The sequence below is a fragment of the Scatophagus argus genome, chromosome 11 (assembly GCF_020382885.2).
Source record: "Scatophagus argus isolate fScaArg1 chromosome 11, fScaArg1.pri, whole genome shotgun sequence".
NCBI lineage: Eukaryota > Metazoa > Chordata > Actinopteri > Scatophagidae > Scatophagus > Scatophagus argus.
In genome coordinates, this window is record NC_058503.1 from 13,546,369 (window position 1) to 13,560,805 (window position 14,437).

At 41.7% G+C, this 14,437-nt stretch overlaps 1 protein-coding gene and 1 long non-coding RNA gene across 2 annotated transcripts in view; one reads left to right on the top strand and one right to left on the bottom strand.

The window, feature by feature from the left end:
• Positions 1–14,437, bottom strand: part of LOC124067438 — a 107,073-nt gene that overhangs the window by 33,417 nt on the left and 59,219 nt on the right. The window lies entirely within an intron of this gene.
• Positions 1,675–7,631, top strand: LOC124067437 (nuclear receptor subfamily 4 group A member 2). The gene is made up of 8 exons (XM_046404767.1): positions 1,675–1,841; positions 2,399–2,500; positions 2,727–3,598; positions 4,105–4,234; positions 4,412–4,575; positions 4,966–5,168; positions 5,332–5,510; positions 5,625–7,631. Exons 3-8 carry the CDS (start codon positions 2,729–2,731, stop codon positions 5,879–5,881), a joined length of 1,803 nt encoding a protein of 600 aa, XP_046260723.1. The 5' UTR covers positions 1,675–1,841; positions 2,399–2,500; positions 2,727–2,728; the 3' UTR covers positions 5,882–7,631.

Sequence of the window (14,437 nt, forward strand, 5' to 3'; positions counted from 1 at the left end):
AGCAGAAACGTCCTGTGCAAAGATGCAAGTGAAAAGCGAGGAGGTGAAGAACTTTAACTACATTATTTGGCTACTGAACATTCCCAGTGCAGTGTGTGAGGAGTTTGTAATTTACAAACCCTGCCATACAGCTCACCTGGAAATGAGTGGGCGTGACCACACAGCCTTAATGGGGTTAGGTTAATTAAAAAGGTTAATTGTAAGAAACAGGAGCCTGGTTGATGTATGGCTCGTGAACAATAGTGTCCTCTAGAGGTGTCCTTGCACACTCTGTTCTTGTGTTCACTGAGAGCACAGGGCAGCCAAAAAAAACTGCTCTGAGACTGATGGCTGCTCTGTGGGTCGTATAATAAAGCATCATCCCACTAGAAATAACACACGATGCTGCTGCGCGTTATGTGATTCAGGCTGCTGTTAACGTGCATGTGAGCATACATCTCCACACATCACGCTCAGTCCTCACCTTTGGCTTGCTGCCCAGGCCAATATACGTCTAGCAAAAAAAAAAAAAAAAAAATTTAGGCCAACTTGATTGGCTACAAGGTGCCGGTGTAAGATTACACTGAGATCAGTTATTCCATCGCTGCAGAACAATAAGGCCCAAAGATTATTTTGGCGACTGCGTCAACTTGAGCGTTTTTCTGCGTCACTCTCCATTCTGCGCTCTCCTATCACGTTTCCCTCTCTGGGGACTAAGTTGCCCCCCCATGACAACTGGCTACAGGCCCACTAATTACCCCCCCCCCCCCCCCCCCCCCTCCCACACACACACACACACACACACACACCGCCCGCCCACCCCCTTCCTCCAGCGTCTCACATACACTATACCAGCTCTATGAATAGGCAGCCCACCCCTCAAACCCCAGCACCATCTGAGGTCTAAATTTGGAACACAATTGAAATACAGAAATCCTGTCAGAAGATAACGAAGAATAATATTGACACCCCCTCCCTTCATTAGACCTCTTACACACGAGTGTAGTGAGTCTGGCGTATCAGCCTCATTGTGACATAACTGTGCCTGGATGTGCCAATGTACACTCATCTCAATTTTACACTAAAATAACAACTAGCCAGCCAATAAATAAACTCAGTACTAGACAGCAGGGACGCTTCTACCTGTGAGTGTTATGATACCCGATTATACAAGATGGCTTTCTGCAACAAGTTTCCTTTATTCTACCGTGCGGGATATTAAATGATGTCACGGTAATAACTCTGTATGCTGATGTGATGGAGAAAACAAAAGGTGACTGCACCTTCACCTTCAGTAAACCACACCTCAGTACTAAAAAAAAAAGAAAAAAAAAGTTAATTATAAGTGCAGAAACTACCTGCTCATCATAACACGCCTCATTTACTTTGCACACCTGTGATAATCACACAGCACAAACATCAGCCCCACAACAAGTCCTCTGCAAACAGAAAGGTGTCCGAAGTGAGCACAGGAGGGTTTTTACCCCGCCGCTAAATCCCTGCTAAAGTCCATGTGGGAAGCAACATAGAACACATACCACAAGACAAACACAGGCTACTCACCAGAAAAATTGGGGCTTGAGAAAGTTCCCGAGCGGATTGGTCCTTGTCTGTGTCGACGCCGATGACGTCGCGCTGTGAAACACGTGGGCCACGGTATCCGGAGCTCACATAAACAAAGCCACATTGGCCAGACTGGGTAGTCGAAGCTCGTGTCGCTGTCAGTGTGCGGAGTCACACGGTTTGCCTGCCTGGCATTGTTGGGTACCGACGCTTATGATTTGGAGCTTTTACCGAAATTGATGAATACCACCTGCGTGCTTATTGCATGGACTGAAAGCAACGATCCTGATGTGAAAGAGGTAAGATTCACTCATTTCTTTCTTTTGCAGCGTATCTGCCTGCGCCTTACTTGGAGCGCCGTCTCCGAGACATTTAAAGCTTTTTTTTTTGTTTTAGTCTTTCACCTCCACCCCCCCACCCCCAACTCATACACACACACACACACACACTCTTAAACAGACATTAGAAAAGACGGAGTCTGACTCAGACAGTTCAGAGCCGTGGGTGTTACTAATATTTCAGGAGGATTTTCTTCGGCGTTCTGCTCTCCAAGACAAGTTGTCACTAATTTCGAGTGCGCTAAGTTGGGTCGGTTCATCACGAACAAGCCCGTTACTTTATAATAACAAAGTAAGAAAAAGAGCACTTATGCGATTCTGCATTCCTATATTTTGTCGGCATCCATTCAACATTTTTAGGACATCTTCCAAAATGTTGTGCGTGGTTAGAAATTGGTTTGTGCGCAAGCGTGTGGGTTAAATCTGTCGTCATTTGGGATCTCGTGGTCATTTTTTTTTTTTTAAAGATAATGTTTTATTTTATAATCTAGTAAATGTCAAAGTGATGTGTCTTATAGGGGAAGAACCAGAACAGAGGTGCTTTCTTGAATCCTGACAGCCATACAACTCCTGACATAACCCATTTCAAGTGTCACCGAAAAACTGTCAGAAGACTTGAGGTATGATATGAAAAATTATTTACAAATAGAGAATAAAGATGAACTGTAAGTTTCATGTTATTTTATTCTGCAAGTAAAGCAAAAATGTCAAGCACTGTGGATTTTTACTGCTTTGAGTAAATTCTGAATAACAGACTAAACTAAAACTTTTTTATTATTATTATTCTCCACGGTTTGAACATTTACTTGAAAAATTCTGATGTGTTTTCACCCGTCTGGTTTTCAGCCATGCCCTGCGTTCAGGCTCAGTATGGATCATCACCTCAAGGAGCTAGTCCTGCGTCCCAGAGCTACAGCTACCACACCGCAGGAGAATACAGCTGCGATTTCCTAACACCTGAGTTTGTTAAGTTTAGCATGGACTTGACCAACACTGAGATCACAGCTACTACTTCTCTCCCAAGTTTCAGTACATTCATGGACAACTATAACACCAGTTACGACGTTAAACCGCCCTGTCTGTATCAGATGCCCCACTCTGGAGAGCAGTCCTCCATCAAGGTGGAGGACGTCCAGATGCACAACTACCATCAGCAGAGCCACCTGCCACACCAGTCGGAAGAAATGTTGGCTCACTCTGGGCCTATGTACTTCAAACCCTCCTCGCCCCATGCCCCGAGTACACCAAACTTCCAGGTTCAGCCTAATCACATGTGGGAGGACCCTGGCTCCCTCCACAGTTTCCACCAGAACTATGTCGCGGCCACGTCTCATATGATGGACCAGCGCAAGAATCCGGTGTCAAGGCTTTCGCTCTTCTCCTTCAAGCAGTCCCCGCCCGGTACTCCGGTTTCCAGCTGTCAGATGCGGTTCGATGGGCCGCTACACGTCTCCATGAACCACGACAACCCAGGAGTGCACCGCGGCCTGGACGGCCAGAGCTTTGCGGTGCCCAGCGCCATACGGAAACAGGCTGGTCTTGCATTTCCTCATTCCCTGCAGCTCGGCCACGGGCACCAGCTGGTGGACAGCCAAGTGCCATCGCCCCCGTCCCGAGGATCTCCGTCAAACGAGGGTCTGTGTGCAGTATGTGGGGACAACGCAGCCTGCCAGCATTATGGAGTGAGAACCTGCGAGGGCTGCAAAGGATTTTTCAAGGTGGGCTGACATGACAGCAACCGTAAATCAGTGTGTTTCTTATTGTTAACGGCGCCCGCGAGTTCAAATCTGCGTGCACGTTCTTTAATAATAATAATAATAATAATAATAATAATAACAACAACAACAACAGCAACACAGCTTAAACTTTTACTAGAACTACATTTTCAAGGCGGGCTACACGAAATATTATGAAGACACACCTTAAAGTGCGTGCGTAAAATAAGTTTATATGACAACCATATCTATCCACACGCACCTGTTCTCAGAGGGGCGGCTAAAATATGACAGATCACGGATGTGTATTTGCTGACTGTGTATTCCCTCTTCATACAGCGCAGTCCCAAGCATGAGATGACAGATATTATATCGTTTTCATCTTTTCATTTTTTTAAAAAAAAAATATTGTTATCACTTGTGCAGCGATGCACAGTCCGTGTTTCATGTATTGTAACAGCCTTGAAAACAGGCCTGCAGTGTGACTTTATGTTTTTCTTTCTTTGCAGCGCACCGTTCAGAAAAATGCAAAGTACGTGTGTTTAGCAAATAAAAACTGTCCTGTTGACAAACGCCGAAGAAATCGTTGCCAGTTCTGCCGTTTCCAGAAGTGCCTTGTGGTCGGAATGGTGAGAGAAGGTATGTTTAGGCCATGCATTAAATTACTCATTAAATACACATATAGCTACACTGGGAAACCGTGTGCGTAATGCTGTTGTTGAATTGTTGTTTTAAAATATTTTTTAAGTATTTACGCACAACAACAGATGGGCATGTGAATGGCTTATATGTCATGTTTTTTCCCCCCCAATCGAGTTGTCCGAACGGATAATCTGAAAGGTCGGAGGGGACGCCTACCATCCAAACCCAAAAGTCCCCAGGAGCCCTCCCCACCCTCGCCGCCGGTGAGCCTCATAAGCGCACTTGTTAGGGCCCATGTGGATTCCAACCCCTCCATGTCTGCACTGGATTACTCCAGAGTAAGTAAGGTACCACAGTCCAAAAAATAAACTACATGCAGACACACACACACATTTATAAAGAAAGAAGTTCACAACTGTTACTCTGGCTGGAAACAGAAGGAGCAGCAAGATTAACTGCTTTTTTAATTCAGTCCTGCTTTTAGGGAACAATTTACTGCCTTGAAAGTTTTCTGTATTACATCGCTGAATGCCCAACTTTATCAAGCTTTTAATGTGGCATATTTTTTCCCCCAAGTAAATTGCGTTGAAATAGAAAACTTAATAAAAAGAAGACATGAATTTAATAGTAAAAAAGCACCCTCTTCCTCTTTAAAATGGGCATTTGCAATTTCACGGATTATATATTTTAAAGGACCTCATTAAGGCGCTGTTTAAATTAAATTCCAGTTCCAGGCTAACCCTGACTACCAAATGGCTGGAGACAACACTCAGCACATCCAGCAGTTCTATGATCTCCTGACGGGCTCCATGGAGATCATCCGGGGCTGGGCGGAGAAGATCCCTGGCTTTTCTGATCTACCGAAGCAAGATCAAGATCTCCTCTTTGAATCCGCCTTCCTTGAACTTTTTGTCCTGCGGCTGTCGTACAGGTAGGCTGCGTAATTATTACAAAAAAAAAAAGCTTTGGATAATTATCAGCTCCTCCTTCAAGCTTCATTGCTTTGGGTTTTATTAGCTGCCCAATAATAAGAAACCTCTTAAAATCCTATTTATTGCCAAGCGTAATTAATGGCATTTTCTTATTAATTGCAGGTCCAACCCAGTGGAAGGCAAACTTATTTTTTGTAACGGAGTGGTGTTACACAGGCTACAGTGCGTCCGTGGATTTGGCGAGTGGGTAGACGCTATCGTGGAGTTTTCTTCCAACTTGCAGAGCATGAACATAGACATCTCAGCTTTCTCCTGCATCGCAGCTCTGGCCATGGTAACAGGTGCGTAAAGGCGGCTACGCCTTTTGAAAGCCCGCCTGCGTAACAATACATGCAGAGCAGAGAAAGTCAGTGCCTGGGAAATAATTTATCCGTGTCGTTTCTTCTATATTTCAGAGCGACACGGGCTTAAGGAACCCAAGAGAGTCGAGGATCTGCAAAACAAGATCGTCAACTGCCTCAAAGATCAAGTGACATTCAATGGCGGTGGATTGAATCGTCCCAACTACTTGTCAAAACTCTTGGGAAAGCTCCCTGAACTGCGCACACTATGTACTCAAGGTCTGCAGCGTATCTTTTACCTAAAACTAGAAGATCTAGTCCCTCCACCAGCAATAATTGACAAACTTTTCCTCGACACCCTACCTTTCTGAGTCTGACTCGATGGAGAGACCTCAAAGAACTTCCAAAAGACTGTTTTGAGTCAGACTTGACACATTTGTAACGTTATTATTTCTGAATATTTGCAAGCTCCGTAGGCTAATAGAACAACATCGCCCTATTATGAGTCATGAAAGAAAAAAAAAATAATAATAACAAGAGGGGGGTGAAGTTTGATCGTTGTGTAGGCCTTTTAATTCAATGACATTGTTATCTTGGGTGCCAAACGAGTGAACCATCTCGGGGAATTTCTCTCCAGTAGGCAAATTGTCAACAACGTTAATCCGGTCTTGCAATCACTTATTTTTCATTTTAACATCGGCTCTACTGATTCAGCATACTCAGATGTAATATATTCCATCTATATATATGAACACACGCACGCACACACACGCACACACAAATACAAACACACACTGTATATTATGATAGATGATGTGATGCCTCCGATGCATCGGTTTATAACATGTGTACAAAGTTTGTTATAATGAAAAGATTTAAGTTCCTTTTTCTTTTTTTTTGACTCGTGCCTATGTGTTTCTGACAGGATCCAAAAAGTATCCAGAAAAGACAACGCATGTTCTAGTTTGATTTTCTTTTCATTTTCTTGTTTTGTTTTTTTTTTTCTTTTATAGGCACTTGCTGAGGTGATGTCTATATACGATATATACCGGACACTATGTAGTCTGCTAGATTTGATACAGATTCGTAGTTATGGCACTCCTTTTATGTATGACGCATATGTGGAAAAATATCTCATCTGTATAGAAAATGAGGGACCCATGGTGTTTGTAAAACTGTCAGACATTCCTTGTTTGTATGTGCTGTAAGTATTGTTGCTGTTGAATATAAACGTTTCTATATATTTATTATTTCTATTGCCAAGAGCTACACTAAGCATGGTGCAATTTAAACGACTTCAAACCATCCAAGTTCATGCTGAGCACGTTGTCTATGTTTTATGTCTTATAAACGTCTAGGTAGCTATGATTTAACACGTTTGGAAATGGAAAACTCCATCTTATATCAAGAGGTTCATGAGTGTGTGATGTAGGCCCCACATCTTTGACATCCTGATGTAATTACAACTTCTGTAACGCATTTGGTGCCGAATTCAAAATCTTTAGAGACAAAGAAATATTTAATGTTTACAAATAAAACTTTTAAATCAATTCTTTGCTAAACATATTTCTCTGAAATTAATTTATTCTTCCAATTCAGACCTCTCTGATCGGACTGTTGCATGAGAGAGAAAATATCCTGTTCGAGTTCAACTCGTGGGATCAGTGCTTACAAAACTATTTCCGCAAAATCTAAACATTTAATAAGATTTTTTTTTCTTTCAGTAGACTATCTTAAACTAACTATGATACTGCGTATACCTGTTTAGTTCACGAAGAAAGGTACTGACTGTGCTTATGTGGCAAATAATGGGCAGGCCTACTCATGCTGTTTTATTTTACATTTTAATTCTCTATTTTGTTTACACAAAAATATGCTGCAGATATATTACTTCGCAGTTTTAATAGTTTGATTTAAGCATTTACTGAGCGTTTCAGACTGACTCAACATTTCAGTCATCAAAATGTCATTTTAACACACTTCACACTAATTCTTAAAGTTTTCCTCTGCACGCATGTCTATATTTCTATTATTTCAGTTATAGAAAAGACGCCTTTATTAACACACCACCACCTATTAAAAATCTGGTTTCATTTTCTAAGGTCTTTTTTTTTTTTAATTTGACAAATGAAAAGGCTTCAGCGGATTACATATAGGAGTCTTCATTTTTCGTTTGAATCCCAGATAAAATACAACATTTTAAGCGAACAATTAAATAATAATAATTTTTAAAAAAAGAACATCGGATTTTATGATTCAGTCTGTTCCTCTGGATGTTCTTTTGAAAGTTGATGAAAATAAAAGTTTAAAGATGTCTTTCTGGATAGATCTTGCTTGTTGCCTAATAAGTCAAAGTTTTAAAAAATGTGATGTCAAACTTTTTATTATTTTTAAATTTGCACATGAGATTAATTGGTTATTATTTCATGCCACTTCAAATCGAGTTTTATCATATGAACCCAGGCTTCTTCAGACCCTCGACCGACAAGTCAGACCAGGACCACAACTTAAACTTAGCTTTCCGACAATAAAAGTCCGACTACCTGCAACCTTTTTCTTACAAACCAGAAGAAGACGCGTACTGAGTGCAGCTGAATGAACGCATTTATTTTGAAAGAGCGCGGGAGAAAGTCCGGCTCTGTTCTCCTGTTTCCAGCCAGGTGAAAAGTCCGCACGTGTGTCCTTTAAGGTTACCGATTGCCTTCATGCGCCTGAAATTCAGGCCACTTTGAGATGATGCTGCGCACCAAATCCGCATACTGGAGTGCGTAATTGTAGAGAGGATTTTAGAAATGATTATGAAACGGCAGTGACTGGCCTGCAAGAAGTGAAGCAGAGCCGCTGTCACAAAGCTTTTCCGTTAGTCTTTCAGAAGAGAGAAGTGACGCCTGGCTCTGAGGCATGTCTGGGACTTATCCTCAGCGATTCCACATTTATCACATGATCAAGATGAAGGGAACAGCTTATTTTGAGCGATATTAGCAGCAGGCAATAAATTGTCTAAATAATTAGATCGTCACTGTAAAGTGCTAATTCCAAGGCAAATTGGGATTACACTCAGAACCAGTTTGCTGACATTTAGCAGATCTGTTGAAAGGGTGCATTACAATGTCACAAGTTCTCTCTATTGACTCAAAGTACAGTTAGGTTTTAAACATGTCTGTCTCGACACAATAAAACATGACACAAGTAGCTAATACTTCTGTCAGTGTTTGTGCATGATTATATATGCTGGAGGACTTTGAGTCTAAATTCATTAACAGCCTATGACTTCATTTCCTCCCCACTACTGAAATCAGCGGAAGGTTAGAAGAAAGAAAAGATCTTCCAGTTGTTGAGTCTCGTCTGAAGCCCCCGCACAGAGAGCAACAAACCAAAGCCAGGCAGGTGAAGGCGGCCATCTTCAGAGGACAGAGTCTGTCTCTGCTGTTAAGTGATTGTGCACAAAGTGAGGAAGGGATCGTGTTATACAGACTGAGTCCCAGCTTCACATTCACACCATTCGATGCTACCACACACTGCGACGACCACGGATTATGTTGCATGCACAGCTGCACATTGCTGTACTTTTGCCTAATTCTGTGATGCAATCTGACAGGTTCACATGTCTCTTGCTCTGTGGATTTGAAGCGTTTTGCAGCTCTGCTGCAGGTGTGTTTAGTCCAGTGACTGCCTGCAGGCTGCGTTCGAGCTGACCACTCAGCAGCTCCGTTAGGAGCTGTTCCTCATCACCAAAAGGGAACAAGGACATATTCATATTTTCTTTTCACTCTTAAAAATGTGATTTCCTTTATTTATTCTTCCTTTATTTATTTTTGCAAAATGGTTCATGTTATTGGCTGTGACTACGAAATTCGGTCTGCAAATTACCATGTTGGGAGACCAAGATAAGCTGGACCTCTGCCTCATCTGATCCCTGTGGTGGGAAAGCACTTGACCTTTAACCTCTGCACGACATGAGAACTTGGTAGGCAGACATCTGAAGGGGAAAATTCACTGCTGCTCAGACCGCTGCTGGAATTACATTCAGATTAAATGATCTCTTCAACCACAGCAGCAAAGATTTGAGCGCGGGAAGCAGTCAGTGAGGGGGAGAATGATTATGAAGATGCACAAATAACGCACACTACAAGCTGAGGATCTGTCCCTTCTCTGTTCAGCATATGAGTTTCAGACACAACATGTAATTTTCTCTGACTTGGATAAAGCTTAGAGTAAATTACAGTTAAGTATTGTTCTTCTTTACATTTTGTGTGAGCGGCATTAAAAGTTATTTTGAGGTAAGGAGTGAAAATCTTATTACAAAGACTTGAAATAGATCTGCATGGCATTGCTTTATGACTACAACACCATAACATGCTCTTTATTACTTGGCTTTCTTTCAGATCAAAGTGATTTAAACAAGTCATCTCATCAACTCATTCCACCTGGTCTGATCAGCAGTCCTTGGCTTCGTACCTCTTTTCATTAATTCTGCTACTTTTCTTTCAATCGACACACTCCTCACTCAGGGTCACTTCCTTTCATGTTACCTTTCCCTCTGTTCAGGCAGGCCGCTGCGCGAGCCCGCAGTAAAACATGTTGATTACACAACTTATGAATCTCATGAGCCCTGCCGACTATAGCTCTAAACAAAATGAATGAATAATGAGTTGAATGATGGCCCTTTGGATACGAATGCCTATAGTTATATAACTGTGACTATTTGATTTACCATATTGAAATGCTGATGATTGTCCAATAAATAATGCAAAAAGCAGATTTCCAAGTGGCGAAGCAGGGAAAGAAATCCACCTTGCATATAGATGGAAGTGAGCCGTGTCTGTTCCTCTCAGCCTGTGGCCCAGAGCAGCTTTATCATTCATAGGACTAAACAGACAATCAATTCAGCAGCCATGTATGAAGGATGAAGGGATGCGACAAGCTGTGAATGATGAGGAGCCAAAAATCAAAGGCCTCACTCCTTCTTGGCTCTAATGGCCATTACCAGTCCAGACAGCACCAGTAAAATGAGGTTAATCATTTGCACAGATCCTTTCAAAGAAGACTGACTGAGCTTGATGCCTAGTCAGATCACTCATAAATATTTACTTCATATTAAACAGCTGTGTATGCTCTGTTATTGCACATTGATTTCTGACGGATGCCATCAAATTATTGTTTCAAGTGTGCTCAGTAAAAACCATTAATGCAATGCTTGTACCAAGACTCAATTATGCTAACCACAAGAAATTAATAATACAATGGAATTGACTGGATATTGAGTTTCATAGGGTTCCTGCAGGAAACTATACATCTGGAGAACAAAAAGCAGGGTGGTTTTAACAAATTATCAGATAATCACGAGAAACCGAGAGAGTTTGAAGAGTTGCTGATAGATGGGACAAACTGTCTGAATTAAACGGCCCTACAGTTTAACTTTGTGGGCGCTGAATGTATCAGTATTGAGCACACGGGCTCAGTCCTTTGACCTTATTGACAAAATGAAATCGGAAATTTCCTTAATAGAAAGAGTTAATGTTTCCTCGGGCAGACATGTTTCCGATTCAATTAGTTTTAATGAAGCTGGTGCTCAATGGTTACTGAAGTAGAAAAAACAGGCATAAATGCCTGATGGTAATGGAGGACATATTAAGGAGGAAGGGATCGGACACACAGTGCGTGTTTCTAAGTGGCGAAAAATGCCTCTATCAGGCTGGTAGAAGCCAGTGACTTGGGAAGCAGTGAATTGTATGAGCCTCAAATGATGCATTAGGTCTCTGGGGCGAGGCTGGAGGAGACCGAGGAGCAAACTGTAAAAACACACACGGGAGAAGAATCTGCTTTTGATGACGCATGTGGGATGTAACCAAACAGGAAAATCATGCCTCTCTCAAAATCACATCTGTATCATTTTATCACAGCAAATGCAAATATATTTACTCTTGAATTGCTACTACTTTATAATATTGTTACTTTTAATTTCTTAAATAATGCCCCCTGCTTCCACATATTTACACCTTCCACTGTGACAATATGACTGAACGCAGGGCTGCAAACTACCCCCCGCCCACACACACCACCACCTCGTCTGATGTCAGTGTGTAAAATGTCAACATGGTCAGATGCACTGGCTCAGTTCCCGCAAGAATATGCCCTCATCCTGTGTTATGGTTTGTGCCGCTGCTCCATGTGAAGTGAAACATATTAAACACACCCATGCACATGTAATCTGTTCATGTCTTTGAGTCAAGTGTGTGTGTGTGTGTGTGTGTGTGTGTGTCTGGTCTTCTATCATCTGCTAAGTGTTAGAGAGCTCCTCTCAGTCTTGTTCAACTCTCTGCAGAGGCATTTGCTGAATTAAAGCAGTCCAGATCAAAAAGCAGGTACATGGGCATCCTGGCAGCGTAGGGGTTTGTAAGGAGCCGACTATGTAATGTAATGTCGGTACAGTCCTGGTATGATGCCAGCCAGGGAGCTGTGTTACATGTCATTCATGCAGTCCTCTTAAACCTGATTTCCTGTTTGTCATTATTGTCTATTCTCTTCTAGGAAAAGGTATAACATGCCTACAAAAACACTTGTTCTCTTTTTTATTCTCCCCAAATTACAACCATAGCTTTATTTGTTTAGACCAACACAGGCGTAGCATAAGTTATGTGTGTCCTTAGGACAAAAGTACAGCTACAAAAGAAATAAACTTCTATTGATAGATTTCTGAGAGCTGAACCGCAAAATGAGTTTTTACGAGCACTGAGACCCCAGATGTGTTGCACCTTATTATACAAGCAGACTTGGAAAAAGGTTGCTAAGGTTGTGCAGCTACAAAGTCATCACCTGAAGCCCTGTGGAGATCAAATCGCACTGAGAAAAGGGAAATAAAAGAGTTTGCTTTAATGTTATTTTTTTTCTCGAAAAAAAAAATTCACCAACAACAACTTTGTTTACCTTTGTCTTCCAAATGCTGACTAACACGTGTTAAACAAACATGAAATTCATTCACACTTATCTGCATCTACATGGCGTTTCAGGCCTCTGCTCTTGTTTGCTGCGAGTGCATGGATTAACTCACGTGTGCATGAATACATACACTGCAGGCATCTACCCACGCAGTGACAAACATATGCACGTATTGATGGTTTTACAAAGCTCTCACAGCACATCTACAGTGAAAAGGTGCCAGCAGATACTAGAGTGGTGGCTTCTTGAGTGGTCAAGAAAGGAGTATGATGTATGTGTGTTGGACAAAAGGGAAGGAGGGGAGTGGGTGGCAGTGTGTGTGTGTGTGTGTGTGTGTGTCACAACAGTCAGAAGAGATCCAGCCCAGGCTCCCACCCAGCTTTGTCATATCACTAAAAGATTAGGAACACACACATGTCAAGCTAGGCAGAGCCTGCTGCAATAATGCACCTGCCAGCTCTCGAGATCCACTCAACCCCTGTTCAACCCCTCATTCCTACACGCTAACACAGGCACGCACACACACATAAATGTGCCAGTTTTTTCTTTTTTAAAAAAAAATTCCACTTCCTTAATGCATATATAGAAACTGAAGGATCTATTCTAAAAACAAATGAACCGAAAACATTAAGCATTAAGCATATTAGACTGCCACAAAAAGGAGAAAAAACAAAATGCAATGTAAATGTTTAAGGAAGTATGTTACAGGAGAATGTAGTTCAAAACACATAAAGAAAAAAAAATCAAAGAAATAAACAACTGGAGGAAGGAAAAGTGGATATTTTTTACATGAAAAGTCTGATGGGATAAGGTCATTGTCTTTCTTTATGAGAGTTCCCCAAGAAAAAAAAAGAGAGAGGAGGCTCAAAGAGATTCATCTCCACCAGGACTCAAGGTCATCCAACCTAGTCATCCTAGAAGCACTTGAAAAATATGGAGCGAGGACCGGAGATATTCTTCCCCACAAAAAGGAGTGCTGTGGGAAGACTCTGACTGAAGAGAATCACTGACCTTCAAACAAGCTCTCTATCCATATAGAGTAGGGGAAGACATGCACAATCCATCAAAAATGCACATGAACTTTCCCTCTTCAAATAGTTCCCGCTTGAATAGCAGTCAATGGATCAACTATGAATATTGCATGCACTGAATTGCAGGGGATCAGATTGAATTCACAGTGGGGGAAAAAAAAAAACAACAAAAAAACAAAAACAAATCTGTGAGATTAGAATATGATATTTTGAGAGTGAGCCTTAAAAATATGTTTCGAGTGTGTTTGTCAGTATGAGATGGATTTAAACCCAGTTCAAATATATTTGCGTGTAAACATCTAAAATCATCTAAAATATAAAGGACAGGAAAAGATGTACTAGATATCAGTAAAAAGAATTCTGAACCCACACTATGGTCATGAAATTGCCTTTTGCCACAATCCCTCCTCAGGAATGAAAAGATCAGTGTTAATTTTCAGCCGTTCTTTGATTGGATGAACCTGCCTCCCTCTTGCACGACATGGCTACCACAGGTCAGTGGCTGGTGCAGTGTAGCATGAAACAAACAAATAGAAAAAGGCACCTCGTGGCACTTGACTCTCGCCAGAATGCAGCTGACGGCAAGCCTGCCAGCGTCATACAATAACAACCGGTGCCTCCTAACCAAAAAATGGGAGAGAGGGAGAGGGAGGAGGAGGTGAGAGGGGAGAGAGGAAAGAGAGCTGACAGATTAAGAGCTGGACATGTGGCGCTTTAAAATCAGATTGTCCAGTAGTTCAGTATGAGCATCAGTGTAAAAGTTTAAGTTGAGTTTGATGGAACCAAACAGACATTTCAGTCACACATGCGCCACAAAACACATTAATATGCTCTTTATCTTTTAAATCTGCTAACAAAGCAAGACAGATGCAACGCTAAGGCGCTATGAATGTGTCAAATCAGTGAATCTAAGGGTGTTTTTATCTATAAGGCCCCTGAGATGTTGCGTACTGTATT